The 25,839-nt window shown below is 45.7% G+C and overlaps 1 protein-coding gene across 1 annotated transcript; it reads right to left on the bottom strand.

The window, feature by feature from the left end:
- Window positions 1-220: 220 nt before the first annotated feature.
- On the bottom strand, window positions 221-23,922 carry PRPF39 (pre-mRNA processing factor 39). Its single transcript, XM_081911513.1, has 14 exons — window positions 23,760-23,922; window positions 19,394-19,761; window positions 18,222-18,347; window positions 17,449-17,567; window positions 15,127-15,294; window positions 14,084-14,249; window positions 12,780-12,887; window positions 7,229-7,393; window positions 6,780-6,906; window positions 5,080-5,348; window positions 3,856-4,040; window positions 3,443-3,517; window positions 1,158-1,278; window positions 221-931 (listed from the first exon to the last, which is right to left on the bottom strand). Exons 2-14 carry the CDS (start codon window positions 19,721-19,723, stop codon window positions 875-877), a joined length of 2,016 nt encoding a protein of 671 aa, XP_081767639.1. The 5' UTR covers window positions 19,724-19,761; window positions 23,760-23,922; the 3' UTR covers window positions 221-874.
- Window positions 23,923-25,839: the final 1,917 nt, after the last annotated feature.

Below are 25,839 nucleotides of genomic sequence, written 5' to 3'. Positions count from 1 at the left end.
TGGGGCAGGGAACACTTCTGAAAATCAGGCTGACGGAGGGGACAGGAGCCTAATTAGCACTGGCTGCTGATCTCCAGCTATTACTAGTGTAGACTGTAGCTCTCTCACGAGAAAAACATATTCTTGCGCTGTAGAAGCTTTCGAGCTTCTGAAGTGTTACTAGGTAGTGTATTTGACAACTGTGATACTGTTCAGAAACAAAAGAGAATCGAGAAGTAGCTCAATTTGCACAATTTTATTAAAAAAAGGACATTTTAAACAAACCTTTCTAAACTTATACATGAAAATTCAATACAAAACCCACCCCAAACACAGCATGGTTCTAGCAACACACTTCATTTGTCACTTCTTTAAATCCAAAAGATGCCCTTCCACATTATGTAGTCCCCACCCACCCATATATATATATATATATATATATTTAAAAATCTCTCTTTTTTTGGATGCTGCAACTGTATACTCAAAGCCAAAACAGACCTGGATGAGGGTGTAGATTTGAAACTTATTGAGGGACAGGAGCAGGAAACTCACATAGAGCACCATTTCCTGGAGTGGCGCAAACCTGTTCTAGCCGCCTTCAGATCATTGCCGAGAGCTGACTTTAGCCAGCATTCAAGAGATGTTATTGCAATTTCTTATAATTTTTTTGTAACAGGAAAGCCGAAATCCTGATAAACTATGTATACAGCAAGATACCAATTAATACAAGAATTTTGTCACAAGAACCCTGTGGACATCAGTTCACCGCACATGCAGAAAACACAAAAGGATTGTGTGACTGTCTGTTCACATCCCCATTTATATATATATATATATATGTATAAAAAACCAAAAACACTTTCACACCCCATTTCTGCTCAAATTGTTCTTCTGCTCAGGTGGAAGAGGTCTGATAGTATTGTCCGTAATTCCATGCATTTGGGTAGTTGTACTAGAGGAGGAAGCAAAAGGGGGAGGTGGGTTAGCAAACTTTTTGTGCATTCCACACTTGCGCAAAACTCTGCAAAGGGCCAAGAGCTAAACAGCTCCACCACTGCAATATTGCAGGTACAGAGGCCCTTGGCATTTTTAAAGCCTGAATCCCTGTCCTGGCAGAGTTTGGCAGGGGTTGCGTGGCAAAGAGGAGCCCGAAAACTTCCCCCGAATCCACTGCTCACCTGGTACCAAGCGTTGTAATTGTAGGCAGCCTGGTTCGCTTGCATGTCTCCGTCCGCCATCTGCCCAGATGCCAGAGCTGCCTCATCACCCTGCGCTCGCTTCTCGTCTGGCTCTTCGCAGCTGCAAGATGCAAGAAATGTGCTGCTGTTATTCGACAGAGAAGAGGGCCCAGAGATGGAGAAGTCACCAGCTAGCTAGCAAGTCCTCAACTCGCTGGGTCTGCTTTGCCTCGAATCTTAACAGCACTGTCTGATATCCCAGCATGGTAAGGAGCTGGTGGAGAAGGGGGCTTCTGGCACCCCCAACTCCCTTTCTGTCACCTCCCCACCCTCTAAAGGTAAAGGTACCCCTGCCCGTACGGGCCAGTCGTGTCCGACTCTAGGGTTGCCTATCTCACTTAAGAGGCCGGGGGCCAGCACCAGCGCAGCACACGGAAATGCCGTTTACCTTCCCGCTAAAAAGCGGTACCTATTTATCTACTTGCACTTTGACGTGCTTTCGAACTGCTAGGTGGGCAGGAGCTGGCACCGAAAGACGGGAGCTCACCCCGTCGCGGGGATTCGAACCGCCAACCTTCTGATCAGCAAGCCCTAGGCTCTGCGGTTTTACCCACAGCGCCACCCGCGTCCCTCTAGGGAATGACAAATGGTGGCCCACTTTGTAAGGGCAGGACAACTCACCTGTCTTGGGGGGGGAGAGAGAACAAAACATCTCTGTTCCCCTGACCCCTACTTCAGGAAGGGATCCAGGCCCCTCCTTTTGAGATACTGCACTTGCCTCTCTGCTCTGAAATATTTCCTTTAGTTAACATACTGTATTTTTCGCTCTATAAGACGCACCAGACCATAAGACACACCTAGTTTTTGGAGGAGGAAAACAAGGGAAAAATATTCTGAATCACAGAAGCCAGAACATCAAGAGGGATCGCTGCGCAGTGAAAGCAGCGATTCCTCTTGCTGTTCTGGCTTCTGGGATGGCTGTGCAGCCTGCATTCTCTCCATAAGACGCACACACATTTCCCCTTACTTTTTAGGAGGGAAAAGTGAGTCTCATCGAGCAAAAAATATGGTAATTTATATAGCACTTGATTGTAAGAAAACCTCTAAGCTGTTTACAAAAGCATTATATCTCATTCCTCAGTTCTAAAAGGAGTGCCTTTTCCAAAATAATAATAAATCATCATAATCATCATAATAGCAGCAGCAATAATTTCTTATTGAAACCCCGCCCATCTGGCTGGGTTTCCCCAGCATCTAAGCCCTCCTCAACAATCCCCACTCCAAACCTTTTGGAAGTAGGCAGGTGGTGATCGGTGAGGGGGACTTTCTGGCTGCAACACCCAACATGTGGACTACCCTCAACCCCAGCAAGGCTCACCTGGCACCAAATCCGGTGTCTTTCCAATGCCAGGCAAATACCTTTTTATTTGCTCAGGCCTTCAAGCTATTGATTATCTCCTTTTATTGTTTGGAGTTTTTTTTCTGATTCTCATGAGCTAATTATATTAATTTATACGGGGTTTTTTTGGGGGGGTGTCTTTCTACTGTTGTGTGCTACCTTGCGAGTATTTTAAGCCAAAGACTTGACATCCAAATAATTAAATGTCATTTGCCAGAAGGCAAAGAAACCCTGCTACACATTTGACAAGCCTTGGGCGCTATTCAATCCCATCAACCCGGCGAGGGGGGCTGTTAAAAATTGAAGCCACCTGCTCCTCATCTATCTTCAGCACAAGAAGAAGCCAGTCGCCTGGCCACCCCTTAATATGAAGAACAGCCTTGGAAGTTGCTTAAGTTTGAAGAACCTGAGCTGCTGCTTGAATGCTGCTTCCTCTGCTTCTAATGCTTCATGGGAAAAGAGTAAAAAACTCTCAAGTGCTAGCATTTAAACATGAGGCACATTTTCATGAGTGGCGCATCAGATCATTCTCAACTGTCAAGGGGCATGCAAAAAAATAAAATAAATCCTCAACTTCAGACGTGCTAAGGTATTACCCAAACTGTCATAATTCTCACAGAGTTGGTAATCTGAGGCACTGCCCCCTCAGACTGCCCACCTCCCTGCAGAGGCAGCTTTTTCAGAAAAATTCTTTAGCACATCTGGGAAGAGCGCTTCCACCCTGGCCCGTCTGTCTGTCTGTCTCTCTCTCTATCCCTCACCCTCAAAGAAGCATTGTCATATTGAGTGAACCAAAATGTATAGTTTGGAGTAGGTAGCCCACACAGACTTTTGCGGCCAAGCCTTAACACCATCACTGCTCTCTGCTAAACAAGACAGTCCATACCCATTTTCTGCTTTCCTTTTCAAAGACTCTTGCTCCTTCAAAAGGGATTGATGCTCTTCATAGGCATCCATAAGCCTGCAAAGAGGAGAGGGGAGAAAAAGAGGCTGCAGGTTAGGCCTTTCTGCTTGTCAGTGCAGGATGCACAAACATTTCCATTTTGAAAGTTTGTGAACTGGATCCCGGTAGTTTAAATCCTCTACTGAAGTTGGCATCAGTGAAGAAAGAACCCCACTTACTCCCAGGGCCAGAATTTATGCAATCTTTAGCAGGAAGAACAGTGTTCTAGAAAGAATGGCCTCTCATCAACCCTCCTGAACTTTGTCTGCAGCGTACATGCCATTAATAGGCATTAAAATGGGCTCAGATGCTGTCCAGTTCCCCTAAGGCTGGGTTAAGCACATGTAAAACCTCACTTGTTCACATCCAGACCAAAATCTTCAAGGAATTCCACCTTTCGCTGAGAAAATATAATCCTCATTTTTATAGCCAACGTGCCACTGATCGCTTTGTCAAAACACGCAATAATGTTCTCTTCATTTTGTTTTAGGTCTCCATTGTACTCTATTTCCAGCAAGTTGAGATACAGCTTGGGGTTATCCTAGGCAAAATAAATTAAACACAGAAACATTCAGGTGGCAATATTCAAGAGTAGTACACAAATTATAACCACAATGACGAGGTGGTTAAATATATTGAAATTACAGGAGAGAATGTCTGAATGGTATGTCAGCAGTGGAGCCTCTGCTTGGGTGCAGGGGGAATAAGCTGTGCATGCAAGACCTCTTCCTCTCAGAACTACCTCTTTCAGAAATGTTTTCATGCCGGGACTAATTTGCAACTACACTTCCAAAAATTAGATGGCTCAATTTAGCCATGCACAAAATCCTCTTAAGTAAGCAGACGCACAGCAAACCAAGAATCCCATGAGCACCAGTCTTCTCTGCATTCTCCTCAGGGATTCACAGTATCATCAAGGTGCATCTTAGACCACCAGAATTATCCCTCCACCTCCTGGCCCAATGAAGGCACAAAAGTCTTGCAGGTTAGGGAGGGGCTGGTACATTCCTGAGGAGGGAAAACTTTTGCTTGCCTAGAGACATGCACCGGATCTGAATGCCTTGAAAAAAATGAATTTTAGTGAGTGCACCTCTATGTGTTTATTATGGAATCTAACATAAATATGCATATTTGTAATGCACAGAACTTTGGCGTGCTGCCGCCACCTTAAGCCAGTACTGAGAAGGGTCTTCTGCTATGAGGTATAGGGCTCCTTTCCCATTTAAATGTCTCTATTGATTCTTCTGTAAATGCATCTATATCTAAGACCCAGGAACTGGAGAAAGGGAGAGCACCCGCACCCCTGGCCACATTACAGTCCCAGGATCTGGCACCCCAGACACTGCCATGCTAAGCTAGCTCTGCTCTCGTGGGAGCTTGGAGTTTGGGGCAGGGAGTTTGGGGCAGGGTGTGTAGGGAAGGGAGCCTGGCAACATCAGTTTAGAGGGACTGGTGTCTCCAAGTTGCAGCAACACGCATTGCAGAGTCAAGAGTCGTCATCACTGTTGCCAGGCACGGGAGCCCCTTAGCAGAGGTGGCAAGGAAGGGGTCCAGTTAACCCTCCTCTGAGAGCTGCCTACCCTGTCTCTGTCAATGGCGTCCAGAATCACTTTCCTGGCTTTGGGGAGGTTCTTCTGGATTTTGAAAAGGTGCCGAGCAAGCTTGACCGCAAAGAAGGAGGCTTCGTAGCTGGACTTAGCATTCTTCACAGCTTCCTGGAGCAGGTGCTCAGCCTCCTCCATGTTCCCATGCCTCCGCTCCAAGCTCACTCTCCGCAGGCGGATCATGGCCAGGCCTGAAACGTTCTCCTCAAAGGTCTTCAGAATTCTTCGGGCTTCATTGATATTCCCTAAAAGCAAGGCGAGACGTGTGGGTATGGAATGGCACCTAGCTGGAATCAGCCAACAGCCCTTTGAGATCCTCCTGCACAACTCCCTGTCAGGTACCCAAATATCAGTTTTTGCTTTACCCTCCCCACTTAACTCTAGCTGAGTTAAGTTTCAGATGAGCATGAAAGGGAGGTGGGGCCTCAAGCACCAGACTTTGTTCAGGTCACTTGATTCCCGCCTTCCTGAGAAGTAGGAAGCGACAACTCACTACTGAATGTCTCCTTCACACCAAACAGAGAAACTGGAATGTACAAAGAGCGTAAATGCACACGTGTTCATAAATCAGCCCTTAAGTTGTCCAGCAGCACACACAGCCCCCTCCTCAAGAGTCTCCTTTGTGGTGCAGTTTCAAGGCAGGAATAGCGGAAGTCGCTTCTAAGCTGCAGGAGACATTCCTCCGCCTCTTGCCAAGCCCTCTGGCACTCTCGTGGAGAGGAGCAGGGTTTGCTCTCATATGTGTGTAGGTTGAGAGTAGATAGATAAAAACAGGAGTCTCCCTGCAAGGAGGGCTGATTACAGTCGTCATGGGTGGCAAGTGTCTGCATGCACACACCCAGCAGATTCCATGCACAGATTCTGCAGTGTTCGGAAAAGATCCTCAACTTCAGATAGAAGGTACAGACACTTCCATACACCCTGATCTACGTTTTACTACCAGCTACTAGAGTCACAAACTTTGCTAAATTTTACCATCTGCATAATCTATTCTTCTAACCAGGCTCTGCAACCAATTCAAAGAAGCAACAACGTTAGCACAGACTGCAAGGCGAAAATGGAAAACAGCAAGTGTTCCTATTTTGCAGGCATGTAATCCCCATAGGGATCCTGGAAAGAGACCCTAAAAAGTGCTGCTACTAGGAGAGGAGGGGTCAACAGTGTTACAGCAGGGATATGGCATTAAGCACCTCCTTGAATCCTCTGCACAGAACTGGTCTTTCAGTCAGGTCTGATCGCTGAGATGCCATTCACTGTCCCAAGCAGAAGACCTCAACCCTCAAGATGTGCCCTACTATCAATGTTTATAGGGCCTCACTCACTTCTCCAGAATTTGCAGTGGCTGTTTCATCCACAGAGGAGCAACCTTTCCAGGGTTGCTAAATGATCAAAATACTGGGATATGGAGATGTGTATCTCCATATGGTCTACGACCATTTACATTTACTCTTATCCTGCGGCAAGGATAAAAACTGCATGTATCCTCATTTGCTTTTATTCTTGTTACAGTCTTCATGGAGTGGCTTACAAGGCGGCATTTAAGTTTGTAGAGAAAATGACTGACTGAGCGGTGAGCCTCCAAGAGCCTGCCGCTTTGTTTGGCTGAAGGATGCCTCTGCTACCCATTCCTTCCTCTAGGAGACCCGTCCGCTCCCCGCTGTGGGCTCCTCACTCACCTTGCTGTTCTTCAAAGGCTGCCCAGAGCAAGTGCACCATCGGCTTCTTTGAGAGGTGTATCGTGCAGGCCCGGCTGTAGACGTGCCTCACTCCTTCGATGCTGTGGTTCTCCATATACTTGGCATACTGCATTTGAAGACAGAGCAGAGACTGAACAATTCACAGCTTACTCTGGGCTGCTAAATACTTGAGAGAACTATAAAATTCTTGTGTTTAAACCCATTCAGCACCTTTATTGAACCATTAGACTAGTTTCTGTAAGGAGGGACGAAGAGAGGCAACGAAGTTGGCATATGCAGCTGTCAAATCTGGTTGCAAGCAGACCATCTCCTAATGCAACAGATATAGTTATACATGAACAACATTCAAACAAGAGTACAGAAGGTTAGTCACTGATCATCAATGTTTGCAAAGGCAGAGAGCTGTGCGTGGGAGACACGCCCCGTACCTTGATCCAAAACTCCTCATAGAGGGCACAGGAGATCACACAGCGCTCAAAGAGGACCACCACTCGCTCATGAGTCCCGTTTTCAATCTCAAAGTCCAAGTACTCCTTCCAGTTCTTCAGCTGAGTTTTCTCCAGAGGTTTAACGTGAAAATAAGGTCGTTTTATCTGCAATGGAGGAGAACCAAGGGAACGGAAAGTAAACCAGCTTTACAATGGCAACAAAACAACTTTCATCTGCCACTTAATCCCGCCAAGCACGTGAGAAACTGGAACCTGCTGCTATCTAAGCCAAGGCCTGCTCAGAATCAACACATCCATATGCAAGTGAATGCGGAGGTGAGAGGTGGATCACATTATTCCCCCTACATTTTTCCAACCCTGTGAACAAGGCCTCCATGCGCCCAGCTTGTGCATGCATAAAAGACAATCACAAGTTTGAAGACCCTCCACAGGTCGTGGACAGTCCTCCGGAATAATACTGTTGCTCCTTCCACACATTAATTTAAACATGGGTTAATGTGTGATCAGCCCTATACCTTCCCCAGAAATGTAGTTTCAAGAACAGCTGACCAAGCTAGCAAGTTCCCTATACAGAAAGACCTAACAAAGATCAGGCACAGAACTCTTGGGTCCAACAAGAATGCACAATTAAGTGGCTGCATTCCTTAAGAATACAGAACAATCATCATAGAATCATAGAATAGAATCATAGAATCATAGAGTTGGAAGAGACCCCAAGGGCCATCGAGTCCAACCCCCTGCCAAGCAGGAAACACCATCAGAGCACTCCTGACATATGCTTGTCAAGCCTCTGCTTAAAGACCTCCAAAGGAGGAGACTCCACCACACTCCTTGGCAGCAAATTCCACTGTCAAACAGCTCTTACTGTCAGGAAGTTCTTCCTAATGTTTAGGTGGAATCTTCTTTCTTGTAGTTTGGAACCATTGCTCCGTGTCCGCTTCTCTGGAGCAGCAGAAAACAACCTTTCTCCCTCCTCTATGTGACATCCTTTTATATATTTGAACATGGCTATCATATCACCCCTTAACCTCCTCTTCTCCAGTCTAAACATGCCCATCTCCCTTAGCCGTTCCTCATAAGGCATCGTTTCCTGGCCTTTGACCATTTTGGTTGCCCTCCTCTGGACACGTTCCAGTTTGTCAGTGTCCTTCTTGAACTGTGGTGCCCAGAACTGGACACAGTACTCCAGGTGAGGTCTGACCAGAGCAGAATACAGTGGCACTATTACTTCCCTTGATCTAGATGCTATACTCCTATTGATGCAGCCCAGAATTGCATTGTATCATGTATCAAAGGTGGCCATGTCTTCATTCCAAGTAGGATGCGATGGCAAGATCCCTCTTTCCATTGCTTCTTGTTGCCAAACCTGGGCCTCCTCTACGGTTCTCTTAGAGAGTATAATCTGCTCATTGTGCCCCATGTGCATCCTTTACACTTCGGCCGATTCTCATTTGCCATTTTGTCGCTCATTCACTGACTTTGGAGAGATCTTTTTAGCTCTCTTTGCAATCCACTTTGGTTTTCAATCTCAACTCCCCAACCCTGCACACCCTCAAGCTCTTAGGGAACCTAACTTCTTACCTCCCTGCATTGTAAGAATTGCCCACTGATTGGTACCCTTTGCCTCTGACTCTTGACTCATCACCAATTCAAAAGGGCCGGTCTTCTTATCTCATGGCCACCAGGAGGGGGGCTTTGCCCAAAAGTCCTCCCCAATTACCAAAATACAACCTGTGCTCAGATTTGGGCCAAAGCATTCTTCTTTTCTAAGCACCCTGTGTTCTAAAGGAGCACTCCTAAACCACTCCAACTTGTAAATGTTCTGTACTGCTAGGAAGTTGCTCCCTTCAGGCTGCAATTATGGGCTTCCTGGAGATGCCTGGCTGGCCACCAGTGGGGGAAAAATGCTGGACTAGATGCCCCTGCCTTAGAGGAGAGCACTGCTAGGTGAGACGGAGGAAACAGGATCATGGGACTTGAAAAAAATTAACCGCTCAGACACTAAGTTAGAAGGGTAAAGCAAGCAGAACGTGGGTATCTAGAGATCTATCCCACTTTCTAATTTTTTGCTTTTTTAATGGCCACACCTAAAAAACCACTTGTCTCTGAAATCTTGAGACGCTATTAAGCCAATTAAGAGTATCCAACAGAGATCGGATCTCATCTCTCCTACACCCCACGTTCTTTGGAGCCTATGGACAGGCAAACACCCTGAACAGAAGCAGCATCAAAGGAGACAACAGAAGCAGTTGTGTTGGTAAGAAGTCCCACACGTCTCATAACATTTATAAAAATGCTGCAATTTCATTAAAAATACTCCAAAAATACTGGAGCCTTCTGCAACTTGGGGGATAATCAGCAGCACCATTAAATATCATCTTGGTGTTTGAGATAAGATATAAGGATTCAGGCAACCCCTCAGGTGCCCTGGACCCAAGTTGTTCAAGGCTTTGTAAATTAATACAAGGGCCTTGGACACGGCTTGGCAGCAGATGGGCAGCCCGTGCAGATCTTTTCACAATACTGCTACATGTTGCTGGCTATCTGCCCTCATCAGCCCAGCAAAGCCTGGCTTAAGCATGCCTGCCTAACGCTGTACTGAACTCTGGCCGCTTTGAGCTGCTTGCAAGGGGAAATGAAATAGGAAAACTGCTCATATATGAACTCTGGCCGCTTTGAGCTGCTTGCAAGGGGAAATGAAATAGGAAAACTGCTCATATATGGTCACCACTGTAAGCAATACAATTAATTTGTAGGAAATTTTTACATCTGAAGCAACAGCACAGCCTGTAAAGGAAATTGCTATTGGTGTTACGGCTTCAGAGAGAGAGCGAGAGTTTTGGTTGGTTGTTGGCACCCGTCTGTCTTGGGACACAGTGGCTGGAATTGTATCTCACAGGGGGAAAGTGCTCTGCCCAGCAACCACCAGCCCCTGCTTCCAGAAAAGCTGGGACACTGAAGACATCAAGCAAGTGACCTCACTTATGAATCCTTACATTTATACAGAAATCCATTAATTTCACAGGCGCTCAGCTTGCCTCCAAGCAGATAATTCTGTAGTCCAAGAGGCATGAGGACCGTATGCCCCAAGATTTCAGGTATCGCTCCCAGAGAGTATAAAGGATCTATATACAAGTGGTACCGCTAGTTACGGACTCAATTCGTTCCGGGGTGCCGTTTGCACCCCAAAAAGTCAGTAACTAGAGCGCCACTTCTGTGCACGGCAAAACCCGGAAGTATACACTTCTGGGTTTGCCGCGTTCGCAAGCCGAAAAGACACAACGTGAACCTAATGCAACACAAGGTATGGCTGTAATCACAAACTACTATACTTTTGTTATAGCAGCCACTTGATGTCTTGTGTTTATTGTTGAAAAGAAAATATATGAATTATGTTAACAGGAAATTTGACTTCAATGATTTTCATTGGTCTTTTTGCACTCTGATTTGCACTTTCTAGAAAAGCAGTCCACACATTTTAAATTAAACGAGCAATCAGTGAAGTGTAGTGCAGACTCCAAAAATGCATTGTGTTGAACCTCAAAATAGGGGACCCTAGTTGCAAACCCTGCTCAGCCATGAAGGTGTATACAAGCGCCATTAAAAAACTGAAACCACGAGACTCACAGCCAACTCCAAGCAAGTCACATACTCTTTAGCCCATGGGTGGCTAACCTGTCGCCCCTTCAAGTGTTGGTGGACTTCAGAGGCCATGCTGGCTGGGGCAGATACAAGCCAGAGATCAACAACATCTCCACCCCTGCCTTAGTCTAACTTGCTAGGAGAGGCTGCCTGGCCTGCCCTGAACGCCATTGGGGAAGGGTAGAATTAAAAAGCTTAACTGAACATCTGGAACCGCAATTCAAGATGCAAGACGACTTTGTGCTGTTTTTGTGGCAATATACTAACACAGCAATCCCTCTGGATTTTTTTTTTTTTAAGTGTATTAAGGATGAAAAAGCTATACTATACAGGCACGTCCCTCTGCCATTTGGATTCAAGAGAAAGCTTGCACTTCAGCCCATTAAATGTGTATCTAATATTCAAAATACTCCCAGGTCAAATGCAAAGTTGTTAATTAAAGTCTGCTGACCGCAGCAGAAGCTGAGTGGAATACAAAGGGATGTGGAGCCACACCCGAGTTACTCAGGATTATCTTTATCTACAGAGTATGAATTTGCTTTAGGACCTGCCCAAGTTGGGTGGCCTTGACGGATTGCAACACATCCCATTTCACTCACCTCTTCCTCCAAGGTGGAGCTCCAAAAGCCGCCACCACAGACAAGCTCTAGGCAGAATGTTATGATAACCTTAACTCCGCTTGAAGTCAGCTAAAGGGTAGGAAGCTCTTGGCAAAGGCAGGCGGCCAGCGCTGCCCTGGGCTCCTGGTGGCTCACCCTCCAGGCAGGGAGTCACTACATTCTGCTGCTTTCAAGTCAAGGCCCCTGCCTAGCGATCCTGATGACCTACCCCACCCAGCAGCCAAGAGGTTGTGCATTTACTCACAATAGCACTTGGCAGTTATTTGTCATAGGAGGAGACAGTTCGTTTTCTTTATGCAAACTAAGCCAACTGGAGATCAGATGAGAACACTGTTATTGGCCCTTACAGTGAAGAAATAATCTTGGGCCAATGTAAAGCTACTGAATTTGGCACCTTTGATATTTCAGATGGTTTAAACTGCTAAATGAAATGACTCCAACAATACATACTACACATCACACACATATAGCAATCCTGAGGGCAAGAAAGCAAACCATGCACATGAAATTCCAAATGCAAGCAAGAGATAAGGCTGCAATCTCAAGTTTGTCGGGCATGCACTATCTGAGGGATTAAAGAACTCTTCTTTCATCACTGAGGGGGCCTGTCTACAAGCAGCAGACAGGGAAACAGGGAAAGTTCCCGTAAGGCAACCACAAAAAATGCTGATGCAATGGCACCTCTGTGTAGAATTGTCACTCTGAGTAAGTAATACCTCTGGCTCACAGATCTGCACCAATTATCAATCTGCTACAGGTTCAGGTTCAAGGTGCAACCTTTATCTTGGCAGCTTGAGATCAGCTTACTTGCAAGACCACTTTGCCTTATATATGCCCACTTGACTGCTTCCATCTGCAGAACTAGCACTGTTAACAGGGGCCATGTAATTCGTAAGAAGTCAATCTCTGAGTGTGGCAGCACCTACACTTAGGAACTCCTGCCTATTGACATCAGGCAGGCACCTTCACTGTACTCTTTTCAGTGCTTGCTAAAAACATTTTTCTTTAGGCAAGCCATTATTTCACTGTACAAATGACTTAGCAAGCATAAGAAGAACTGTAGGACTGACGCTTAGCAAGTCTTGCAGATGAAGTCTGTGGAACCAGATGGTGGCTCAAAAGGTAAGTTTGTGCGCTTCAACTACAAGCTGTTTAGGGACATGACCCACAAATGCCAGAAACAGCTTCTCCATGGGAGTCCAAAGTGGCTGCTGCTGCTGCCTCCTCCTCCACGGAATTTCAAAAGCATGTTATGCAAAGGAACTTACCCCTTCCTCAAAGGTCCACCTCTTGCTGACTTCATGCTCATTGTGATTGAACATTTCTTGATGAATCTCAATGATTCTGTGTCGCATGTTTTCTATTTCAGTGATTAGCTAAACAAATACAGAAAGGAAAGGGTTTGACAAAATCCAGACACAGACACACTCAACAGGAGAAGACCTCTGGTTGAGAATCTTGGGAGAATTCTTGCCAGTCAGATATGGCAATACTGAGCTAGATGGATCATTGGTCTATAGGTCTGGCAGCTGCTTATATATCCTTCTTTCTTCTAAACACCCACAACAAAGGGGTAGGGAGCACCCTGCACGGCACTTCTGCTGCTCGCTGTGCTTCATAGACCCTGCCACAGATCTCTTGCCTCAAATACACGGAGTGACAGCTCTCCTTATCCCCATCTTTTGAAAGAAGGAACTCTAGCATTTCCAAATTTGGGTGAAGGGAACTGCTAACAGGCTCCAGCATTTCTGCTGCCTGAAGGTGCTGCTTCCTGTGACAGGTAGCCAGCCTCCCCCTTAACTTTGAAGCTGCAGAGCTGAGCTGGAATCGTCCCAACAGCTGCAGGGTAATCCATCCACCTCCTCAGCTGGGAGTAAGGCAGGGCTTTATCTATTTATTAAAGTATTTATGAGCTGCATTTTTCATAAAAGTATATAAAGGTTGTATACAACATAAGAAGGTACAGTAAAATTGGCAAAAGCTTCCATAAGACAACATGTCTTGTAGCTACATCATCAGGGTACTTAGGAACCCATAACAGGATCCTCCTTGCTGAGGAAAGGCAGGAAGGAGGGGCATGGATCTTGCTACCTACAGACATTTAGAGAGAAATGAAGAAGTGACCAAGCCAGAAAAAAGGGGGGAAATGGGGAAGGGGGGTTGCTGTTGACAACCAATCTGCCTCAACCGCAATGCTGGCCAAAAGCTGGTAGACCCTGCCTGCAAACTTGTATAAATATATGCTAACGCTCAGATTTTGCATCAGTTCAGGCTCTACTCTAACCAGAATCAAGAAGAAAGGCTTCAGAAGCACATGTACTAAAACTCAGACAGGAATATGGAGAGGGAGAAGGCAGGGAATAACTTGAAAGGCAGAAAGCAAAGGACGGCAGCTGGCAAATGTGGAAACATGACACCAAATGCAGACACGCCCGACTTCTGAATGTGCTTTCAAAGAGCTCTAGTCAGCAAAAGATCCAGGCGTTTTATGAGTAGCTGAATAAATTAGGCCTATGCAAAACTGCTGCTATCAACCCTGAGAGAAAAAACAGGGCGAGCTATGCACAGTTACCTTAGCAGGGTCAGTTATATCTTCAGTTCCAGAAGGGAGGTCATCTCCAGGGGGGGCATCCTCCCCATTATGGCTATTGGAAGAAGCGAGTTCTCTGCGCAGTTGGATAAACTGTTCAGTAGTAAGAAGGTCCCGGGGCAGGTTATTCTGGACATGCTCTTTGAACCTACAGTCGAGAGAGAGAATGAGAATGAATTTGTGGACTGTTCTAAGATGAAACTGGACAGCTCTTCCCCACAACGAAACTGCTCTAGAAAAACCCAGGCAGCAAGTGTTGCATTTGTTACTTTTTAATAAGCAACTAGCTGGCCTTGCTTTCCAGAAATGCCTTTTCTCATTTCATCTGGTTGCCCTTGACCGTTGCAGCTCTTCTTTATAATCACATATTACAAAAAAAAACACCCCACTAACATAAGATGTTAAGTTGCTTGTTAGGTGCTTATTCATCTTCCAAAAGGAAGCCCTGAAGCTCAGCTGCATTACCACAAATAACTCAGAAAGCCACCCCTGATGCTCTATTTCACACTTGCAGTTAGTCAGAAATTCAGGAATTTAACCCCTGGGAAACATTTAAGAAATTGACATCCAGTTTGTGCCCATCACCCAGCTCACAGACAACACAACAACACAGCAAATATCTGTGCCCAAGGAGAAGATTCATCACCCTATCAGGAATTACTAGGGCTTTCCGTAGCTGAACTGCTCTTACAGATGCCAAGCTATTTCTCTGGGGCAGATAAAATTATGCTACCTAGCAGAGAATACATGCCTGGCAGAACATTTATAAGTGCTCATCATCATAATGAATGCCATGTATAAAGTGCTGAAAATTATTAGATGCTCCACTACACATGACATTTTCACAGTTACATTGCTCAGGTGTAACGTAGTCTCAATTTCCTCCTTTAGAATACAACCAGAACACACATGCAACTAACAATGCATTTGTTTAAAACAATTTCAAGGCTTTTCAGTGTCGCAATTAATAGGACATTACAGAAACCAAAAGTGTAACACTAACTCAACCATAACAACCTCCTTACCTTTGGAAATGATGGCTGTAAAGCTGGGTGGGAATCCCAAGAATGCGGTCAAATACGGCAGTCACTGCTCTCAGGTTGGCCTGCTCATTTTCCCAGTTTATATACATTTCCCAGAGTTTGTCAGAGCGGAAATCTGTCCCTGCCGCTAAGACTGCGTGTTCGTAGGTCCTGGGAGGTAAGACAATTTATGTTATCATGGAAATACTTCATTAGTCCTGAGCACAGATCTTGCTCAGATGGCTACAGTTTCTCCCACTCAATAAAAAATAAAACGTGGCAAAGTCATGCACTCATCGGCTGCTTAAAATGGCATAATATATCATGGGTATCACCCAAAATTCTTTTATTAATAATTGTGAATCAACCTGTGGTCTTCAGATGAAGGATGGTATGAAAATTAATTAAAGGAATAAATGGAAGCTGCTTTATGCCAAATCCGCCTCCTGGCCCATCTAGCCCAGCACTGTTCACAAGAATTGGCTATGGCTCTCCAGGGTTTCAGAGAGATGTTCCCAGCCCTGCCTGGAGATGGCACTGGAGACTGGACCTGGGACACTAAACCAAACCTTCCAGGCTCCGAAGGGGAAAGCGAAGGGGGAAACTGGGCTTGCACACATTTTGCAAAACCATAGTTTATCTGAAAACAATCATCATCAACCTTTTAAATCTGACTGTACTGATAGAATTTGATACTGTTCATTTCTTAGGCCATTTGGGTTCAGATGTCATTTCTGCAATATTCTATACCCCCAATTCCTGAACTGATGCAAAATATCAAAAGGGTTTTCCTTCCATCAGTGACAATGTAAAAATTTTAAGAGCTGAAGAGAAACCAGTGTAAAACTTAACAAAAAGCTCTCTCACTCTTTCGAAACAATACCCTTTCTTCAACACTCTCAAAAGACTGCTAGACTAAGGATGCGGTGACATGAAAGTTTATTTCAATTTGACTGAATTGTGCAGTTGACAAACTGGCTTTAACAGCAACTAGTGAAAAATGTGAACACGGAACACATCTCATTAACCAAATTGGGAGAAGGTATTAAAAGCAGACTTCCACACCCTCTTGTTGAAAAGAATGAAATCTGTGATGACACAGAAAACGATCAGGGTTATCACCGTGCAATGCCAGAAAATATTCCGTGTGAACCATTTTTTAAAATTTACAAAACATGCCTATAATGTGTTTTAATCATTGTTGGCCCCTCCCTCAATTTAAGGCAGGGATGGGGAACCTCTGCCCTGCAGACCCCACCTGGGCAGTGAGGGTTCCATGCTGGCTGCAGATGGAAGGGCTTCTCTTCTGCCCCAGCCAGCACAGAAATGCAGCAATTGGCAGGCATCTAGATTATTAACCAGTATTTCTTTTGTGGAATCGTAGACTTGGAAGGGCCCCTGGGGGGGGGGGTCATCTAGTCCAACCACCTGCAATCCAGATCAGGACTTTGGCATGGGGAACAACAAGGCTTTAACCCTTTCCCCACTCCCTTGGGTTGCAACCCCAAACAGGTCCCCGTATCAGTAGTTTGCATGCGAAGCAGAGTGGGCGACGACTTCTCTTTCATTCCAATGGGAAAACACCCCCTGCTCAGGGTTCCAAACTACAGGAGTCAAGGTGGGGAGGGATACCCCCCAGCAACAGGGGACAAAGCGGTAAAGCTTCCACTCCTAATGCCTGGAGTGTCCTGATGCAAGCAATTTGCATTTGGGGGGGGGAGTCTTCCCCCCTCAATGCAAGGTAGAGACAATATGAATGAATGGGATGTGGCATGTGGGCAAGAAATTATTACTACTACTTACTTACTTACTTACTTATTTATTTGCATACCGCCCTTTATCCCTAGATCTCAGGGCAGTTCACACCATACAAATGCAAGATGACAACACAAAATGCATAATCAAAACAAGAACCCAAACAAAACAAACATCTATGTGTGAATTAATGAGCATGGGGTGCTTCCAGGCATACTGGCATGCAGGGCATATGACGCACAGAAGAATGTGTCCCTTAAGGAAGTTTCTCCACCCCAATTGCTGTTAACTCAAAGACATTGCAAGCTGAGCAGAGGTCTACATCCAGGTCTCCCAAGACCAGTTCAGACGAGTCCTTTCGGCAAAAAAAAAAAAACAGTTTCAATTTCACACCCCAGTGGTCTACTCCAGGATCTTGGATAGCAGAAGCCGTGTGCCTGCCCTCTGTTCAACGGGGATTCCACTCAGATGGAAAATGAGAAGGCTGTTTTTCACATGACCGAGCACAGCTCTAAGCAAAACTCCACCCCACAGGGTGTTTATATTGGATTGTTTTTGTAAACAACTTACCCCCTAATGGTCCCAACAGTTTCAGGGTCACTGGAATCCAGCGTCTCTTTGAGGAAGTTTATGTAATGGATCCAGAGATCAACACTAAGAGGTATTGCCTGGAGCCCCCTTCGATAGACCTACAAAGAGAACACCAAAAGGCTATTTTTCGAATCCTTACTTAGGTGGCAAGAGAGAGGCAACACTGTGTTATCCGGTGAACCTTAAGAAATACTAATGTACTGGAATTTTGTTTAAATAATCTACCATTACCATTGGGTGGAGGTTGGCTAGAACATGGCAATGCTCTGATCTCCACGTGCGGAGTCTTGATCTTCAAAGCGCAGCAGTCCCTGCATCTGACCAGGCTGTGTGGGCAGGCTTTGGGGTACAGACCATAGGGCACAGACCCTTTAGAGCACCAATGACAGCGTCTGACCAAAAATGCAATAAGATGTAGCAATGGTGACCAGCAAAACCAACCACAGTGTTCGAATTTTGTGAAATAAATGTATAACGTAAGTGACAGAAAAGCCCTGCCCTACTTGTTAAGCTGCAGTGTAATGCAGACGCTTGCACTGCAAAGCTTGACAAACTGTAGTAGAGGTTTAACGCACCTGCCAACAAAGAGAGAAGATATTAGCTCCGAGTGCCACAAGGGGGGACAAGCGCAAACAGAAAGCCCTGTACGAGGAGTGGAAGGTACTGGCAGCCAAAGAGTTACTTTCTGTGGTTTGGTTGGCGTTTGGCTCACAGGACCCAAGAGCAACAGCTGAAACCCACAGCCTACATACCTCGTCCGACTGTTTCATGTTGCTGTGCCGCTTCTCAAGGTCTGCATATTTTTTCCAATAGCCGTAGCAATAGGGGTAGTGTGCAAAAAAACTGTCGAAGGCTTTTCTGGCAGCTAGTAAATGGTTCTGGGGGAGAAACACACAGCTCAGTTTCAGAGGTCTTAAGACTTTGCATATGTCATTCCACACATTATCAGGAGGAGGTTCTGTCAAAAGTGAGGCCTCCCCAAATCCAGAACATTAGCACTTCTTTTAAAAGAGCCATCCAACAGGGGCTGCTTGCCTGGACCTTCTTCGTCCATGCACAACAAAAGAAAAGGCTGAAGGAAAAGTAGAAGTCCTGCAAACCTTAGAAACCACAACCTCCTCTGGATTTCACAACCATCTTACAAAGAAATAACCAAGAATATTTCTAGTATTTAATCAATGAGCAGAATCCGTGGAACAACAGCACAAAGACAGGCCTACTCAATCACTACCCCTCAACTCTGGAATGCTCTTCCACAACTTGCTCAAAATCCTGGCCAGCAATGGAAAATCAACATTTTAATGAAAGCTTTCAACAGGTGAAAACCTCCAAAATGAAAGGGATACCTCTCACAAAGTTAGCCTTTGGGATTAAAAAAAAACTTTCAAGAAGTACTTTAGTTAGTCTGCAAATTTAGGATTTACCCCAAGTGCTATCTGTATCAAAGTACCAGAACTAATCTTTTCAAAGGGCTGGACCATATGAGTTATATAGATCTGATTTGTAGAACAAAAACTGTTATTCAACGATCCAAAGAAAAACTAAGTTTAAAAACTGCTGTCCAAGAATTTACAATCTGCTGCAAGTAGTCTTCTAATTTGTCTAATTTAGAACAGCCTAGGTATGCAGAGGGACCTTCCCAGTTGTTGGGAGAGCAACTGTCTCTATTATTTGAGCTTTCTCTCTCTGCTGTGTAAAACCCCAAAACACAAGTATCTCCCTGGCAATGTTGCAAGCTGATGATGACCAGTTATTTGTATCAGGTGCTTTAATATATCCTGTACTTCAAATTCTTGTTTATTTTATTGCATGCTAGGAACGCTTTGGGGGTTATGGCAACGCTTGAAATATCAAAATCAGCGCTGACGTACTGAAGCACTTTGAAAGAGGACATCGGAGAGAAAAAGACAAATCACTTGCTTACCTCTTGTTCTACATACTGCAGGAGGTAGACCCAGCCTGTGAAATCTTGTGGGTTAGTTTCAACCACCTTCCAGAATTTTTCAAACTCGGGAGGGAATGAAGGTTCAGGGTCACCAGTCTTTGCAGCTTCATTGTCTGCCATTTCACTGTCCTGGGTAGTTTCTTCCAGAGTGTTGTCGCCGGGAGAGTTGTCAGGGGACTGCTCCATCTCCGTCACACTCATGATCTCCGTGCTGAAGTCAGCTGATTGCTCACTCTTGGCATCAGTGTCCTTGCCCATGCTCTCGCTTTTCAAGTTACTGTTGTCGTCCTTATGATCTGAACTCTGCATAGCGACAAGACACTCCTCTTGTTCTGTTAGAAAATAACCTGTTGAAGTGGAAAATCATCGTCATCATCATCTGCTGGGGATAAGATTCCCAAAACAAGGGCAGCTGACACTATACATTTTCACCAGCCCAGATGGAGGGGAATGAAAATGTTGAAGAACCAAGGGTGAATGAATGAGACTTGCACCAAAACACCCTGAGCATCAGTGGCTGGACTGGGATACAATCCTAGATATCAGAGTTAAAACTGACTTACAGTTCTGCATCTTGGTTCTCCTAGTCAATGGGTTTGTCAAGTATTGAGTGAGAAGCAAACAGTTTTCAGACTCTCTCCTCTGGCATCAGAAGAAAGGAAGCCCGAAGGCAAGGCAGAAGTTGAGGACCAAAACCAAATTACTGGCTAAAGATAATTAATTTAAGAACTGTCCCCAGTTTGTAAACAGTGGGTGATATTACTTAGTGTAGACCCACTGACATTAAGGAACATGACTAGGGTAGGTTCATTAATTTCAATGGGCCTTCTTGGAGTAAAACGTTTGGTTGAATACCACCTGCTGTACCTGCACTTCTCAGATAAATCTGAAGGTGAGGGCAGGTGGGGGAGGCAGAGAGCAGGAAGAGCTTGACAAAGCAAGCACACACATATAAGCATCCAAAGACAAAGAGAACTAACCAAAATCTGTGCACTCACTATTGATAGAAACAAAGCAGCAGTTCTTAGCAAAGCAGCTCTAAAAAAGTTTGGTGCTCATACCTTAAATCCCAGCTCTCCTAGTTTAGCAGTACAAAACAAACAAACCTGGAAAATGCCGCTGCAGCCCAAACCTTAGCCTACATAACTTACTAGAAAGTAAAGTAAATTTATTTGAATTGTTTCATATCCTGAAGAAATACCTAAAATTACTGATAGCTATATGGAAGTCTTCTGTATTATTAAATGCTGTTAATAAAATACTGTTACAGTACTGTACTATCATCCGAGCTCTTGGCTAGCCTAACTATCCTTCATTCCAACAGCTGGGACTTTATCAGCCACATGGCCTTTCTTTTATACACACACCCATCAAAGATAAGTGGCAGCCCTCCAAATGGAAGTTAACACTTTTCTTGGGAAACTTGCAGCCTTTCTGCTGTGCTAACTTTGACACTCTGAAATAATCCTATTAATACTAACAACAAAACACAGACCACTAGCTGTAGAGGAGCTGGAAAATCCAACTCAAGCCACACAGGATAAATAGAATCACAGAACTGTAGAGTTGGAAGGGACCCTGAAGGTCATCTCGTCCAACCTGTGAAATGCAGGGATCTCAGCTAAAGCATCCCTGACAGATGGCCATCCAAACCTCTGTGGAAACAAGTCCACCACCTTCCAAGGGAGACCATTCCACGGTCAAACAGCTCTTACTATCAGAAAATTATTCCTGATGTTTCTGACTAGCCCTTTAGAGATTCATCTTTCCTCCCGCTCACAGTTCCTGAATTTCCTGCAAACCGAAGCCCACATCCACACACCCTGGAACAGCTTGGCCCAGCTGTTACTTTCCCCATAAATCCTTCAAAGCACACAACAATCACATTCCCTACTCTGGAAGACCAGCCAAAAAGAGTGAGCTCCCACCAACCCCTGAACACAAGAAAGTAACAACAGGCACAAATGCTTCTAGCCAGCCCATCTCCCACACTTCCTTTGCAAGACAGCCCAGATGCTCTCAGAACTCTCACCTCAGAAAAGGGTTCCAAGAGCTCTGCACTGAAATGCCAAACAATCAGAGAGGCCCTCCCTATTCCCTGCACAGTCAGACAACCTGCAACCATCTAAACCCCAAATCTTCAAAACCACAATGGCTTTTAAAGCAAAATGGGGCACCTACCTTGGCAAAGTGGCTTCCCCAGCGTGCAATTAGACTAGTTGCAAAAAAACCATCCCATCCCATCGCTGAGCGTCACCACCTCTGTGATAATCCCCAACTTTGGAAGGCCAAAGGTTTGAGAGTGGAGCAACAAGCCTTGCCCACATAATTTAATCAAGCTAGGAGAAATGAGCGTCAGGCCTTGATGTGGGTATTCTCCCGTACTGCTTTATGAGCAAGACGGTAACAATTAACAGCCTGTAATCAAGGCTGATGATGATCATCAATCACAACACTTCTATAACCGAGACAGTAAAAATCAGTTCCCAGCATCTCTACATGAGAAATGTAGCTTGAGTAATTAATACTTTCAGAATAAAATGAAAAGCAATTATATAATTACAGATTTTTTCCATGGGTTGGACAGTGATGAAAAAAATTAAAGTTTCAACCACAACACAAATTTGGGTGTGCTCTTAGATGTAGCCCTAAGTTTGCATGCCCAGCTTTCTGCAGTGGCCACACTTGTGCCTGTTCTAGCACACAACTTACACACATTTAACCTGTACACATTCAGCTTTATGTGCTAAGAAAAATAATCGTTAAAATTGAAAAACTGGGGAGAAAGGGTTTGGGGGTCCAGGAAAAAAATGCCCTGGCAACCCCACCTGACATTGCACCCAACCCGATTTTAGCTTTGGCACACCTCCCAGAATGTAACCCCTTGTACAATGCAGGCTTACTCTGTTTTTAGGACCCACCCTACTTTTGTAATTGTAATTTGTTTTAAATTGTTTTTAATGTTGTATTTTAGTGTAATGGTGTGACACACCTTGGGCCCTTAGGGTGAGAATATGTAAAATTAAAAATGTTCAATACGACTCTCAAAATGAAGAGTATAAAACGTCCACACACTTAAACCCACCCATAAAAAACAAAGAATAGTAGCAATAAGCCACAGCCCTAAATGAACAGCATTAACTGCAGCCAATGACCAGAAAGTCTTATTGAAATAAGCAAAGCCTCACACGCCTTCCCCAAAAACAATTAAGGAGGTGAATCTTCACACACTCCCATGTGGCTTATTCCATAGCAGGAGAAAGACTATCAAAATACCCAGCTACCAAATATCTTGGGATTTCGGTAAAGGTTTAAAACTTGCAGGGCAGAACATTTTCCACGCTTTCATTTTTCTATGTTGTATTTTCTATTTTGTGGAGTACAACAGCAATGATGAAAACGTGCCAAGTTCGAAGGCAGAAGACTTAGACTGTTCCAAAGTTTACTAAATACAAGCGAAACAAAACAGGCTAGAATCAAATGATTCCCTACCTTTTCAATGCAAACTGAACTCCCCCGCCCCCCGAAAGCCCTTGTCATAGATTGAGAGAGACACGCAAAACCTACTACAGTGGTACCTTGGGTTAAGTACTTAATTCGTTCCGGAGGTCCGTTCTTAACCTGAAACTGTTCTTAACCTGAAGCACCACTTTAGCTAATGGGGCCTCCTGCTGCCGCCAGAGCATGATTTCTGTTCTCATCCTGAAGCAAGGTTCTTAACCCGAGGTACTATTTCTGGGTTAGCGGAGTCTGTAAACTGAAGCGTACGTAACCCGAGGTACCACTGTACTACACGACATGAAAAGCAGCTGATCTGTCTGACACTGGTCTCTGGAGACTTCTTTCCAACTTCTTTCCCCCTCCCTCGCCTCCAACCCCACCGCCCTACGCGCCTCGCCCCGGGGGATAAGGGGCAGGGAGGGCCCGATGCTCAGGACCGGGGTTCGAATCCCGACTCGGGTGGCGGGGGGGGGGGGCAGTCGCTGAGCCTATCCCGCCTCGCAGGGTTGCTGTGGGTGTTTATATGGGATGGGGGGGTCCGTTTCGGCCACCAGGAGGAGGAGGAAGGCCGTAAAGGCCCCCCCGGCCTCGTCCCAGCTCCCCCGGTCTCTCCTCCGCCCCCCCCATGGACATCCCTCAGGGGGTGGCCGCCTCTCTCCCCCCCCCCCCGGCAGGCGCGTCACGTGGTGTGTGGGGCGGGGCTCACCTGCCTCCCCCCCATTTCCTGAGGGAGCCTTGGCGCCCCTCCCCCCGCGGCGGGCAATGGAAGGCAGGCGGCGGCGCCTCCCTCGGGAGACCCAGCGGGGCCCCCGCCGCTTCCCCCCCCCCCCGAGGCCTTTCCCACCTGGCCCAGCGCGCTCTCTGCCATGGGCCCGGCCCCCTCTCGCCGCCGCCTCCTCCGCCTCTTCTAGGCCGCCCGGCTGAGGGACTGGCTGAGGAGAAGGCCGCACTGCGCAGGCGCCACGGGCCTCCGGCCTCGCTCCGAGCTCAGCTGCGGCCTCGTCGGCGGGAAAGAAGCGGCGCAGGCGCAAGAGGGAGGAGGCGGGGCGGCGCAGGCGCCGGAGAGGCCAGGGGGCGGGGCTCCGGGGCGCGTCGTTTTCCAGCGTGGCGTCGCTGCCCCGCCTCCTTCTGGGGGAACGGGCCTCTGAGCTTGTGCAGAGTGTTTCTCCCGCCGCCCCGCTCTGCTCTCTTCCCGCGGCAGGGCCCGATAAGATGCAGAGGATTTATTATGTGTATTTATGGTTCCTGTCTATCAGGGCCGGATTTAGGTTGGATGAGGCCCTCAGCTCCTGAGGATAATGGGGGCCCTTTATATGTCCAGCTGCTTTTTGTGTTGAATATATGCTATATGGTAATTTATGTATAATAATAATAATTTATTTATTATTTGTACCCCACCTATCTGGCTGGGCCTCCGCAGCCCCTCTGGGCGGCCTCCAACAAAGATTAAAAATACATTAAAATGTCCCGAGACCTGGGAGAGGAGAGGGTTGAAGAAGACTGGAAGAAATTTAAGATTTATTTACAAAAGTATTACAATTTGGCTGAATGTTAACAAAGATGTCAGAGTAGAAACAACTGTCTACCATTAAATTATATTTTATATATGAGATTAACTAAATCTATTGGATCTAGGTTTACAAACAAAATGATAATTTGCTTGGAAAAGTTTTATTTTTAATGAAGTAAGTGGAAGCAGAAGGCGCGAGGGAGTCCATAGCAGAATGAAAAGATGTTATAAAAAATTAATGTTGTTTGTTTAACATGCATTTGTATGAAAAAAACCTTAATAAAAAAATTATATATATATATAAAAAAATACATTAAAATGTCACACATTAAAAGCTTCCCTAAACAGGGCTGCCTTCAGATGTCTTCTAAAAGTCTGGTAGTTGTTTTTCTCTTTTACATCTGGTGGGAGGGCATTCCACAGGGCGGGTGCCACCACCAAGAAGGCCCTCTGCCTGGTTCCCTGTAACTTGGCTACTCACAGCGAGGGAACCGCCAGAAGGCCCTCGGTGCTGGACCTCAGTGTCTGGGCTGAACAATGGGGGTGGAGACACTCCTTCAGGTATACTGGACCGAGGCCGTTTATGACTTTAAAGGTCACCACAAACAGTTTGAATTTTGCTCGGAAATGTCCTGGGAACCAGTGTAGGTCTTTCAAGACCGGTGTTATGTGGTCTCGGCGGCCGCCCCCAGTCACCAGACTGGCTGCCGCATTCTGGATTAGTTGTAGTTTCCGGGTCACCTTCAAAGGTAGCCCCACGTAGAGCGCATTGCAGTAGTCCAAGCAGGAGATAACCAGAGCATGCACCACTCTGGCCAGACAGTCCGCGGGCAGGGAGGGTCTCATCCTGAGTACCAGGTGGAGCTGGTTGACAGCTGCTCTGAACACAAAATTGGCCTGCACCTCCATGGACAGCTGAGTCCACAATGACTCCCAGGCTGCACACCTGGTCCTTCCGGGGCACAGTTACCCCATTCAGGACCTAATAGGTATCTCAAGCCATTTGCCACTGTATGTAGATTTTATTTGACCTGTTTTTTATCTTATATTTTGGATATGTACATCCAGGTTTTTTTCCTTCCAATTTTTGGGTGCTCCCAAGAGAGTGGGGCTCTAAGCTATAGCTTGTTTACAGTATTGTATTTCCATCCCGTCTTTCCCCCCCCCCCCCCGATGGGGTCTCAAGGTGGCTTATGGCTAAAATAGAAAAGGCTAAAAGCATTGGCTGAAGGGTGTGGAGATATTTGCATGTTCCAAGCCATGTGTGTCCAGGGGCGCCGACTTATAAAAAATATTGGGGGGGCCCATACCGGGGTCCTGCCCCGGGAAGTTTTCTAAATTTTAGATGAAAATTAGTGAGTTTTAAAGTTTTTTTAAAGTATTTTAGAGTCATATGATCAACATTAGGAGCAAA

Source organism: Podarcis melisellensis (genome assembly GCF_964234715.1).
Source record: "Podarcis melisellensis genome assembly, chromosome: 1".
Lineage (NCBI taxonomy): Eukaryota > Metazoa > Chordata > Lepidosauria > Squamata > Lacertidae > Podarcis > Podarcis melisellensis.
The sequence above is the reverse complement of the archived record's forward strand: the minus strand, read 5'-3'. Positions and strand labels throughout refer to the sequence as shown.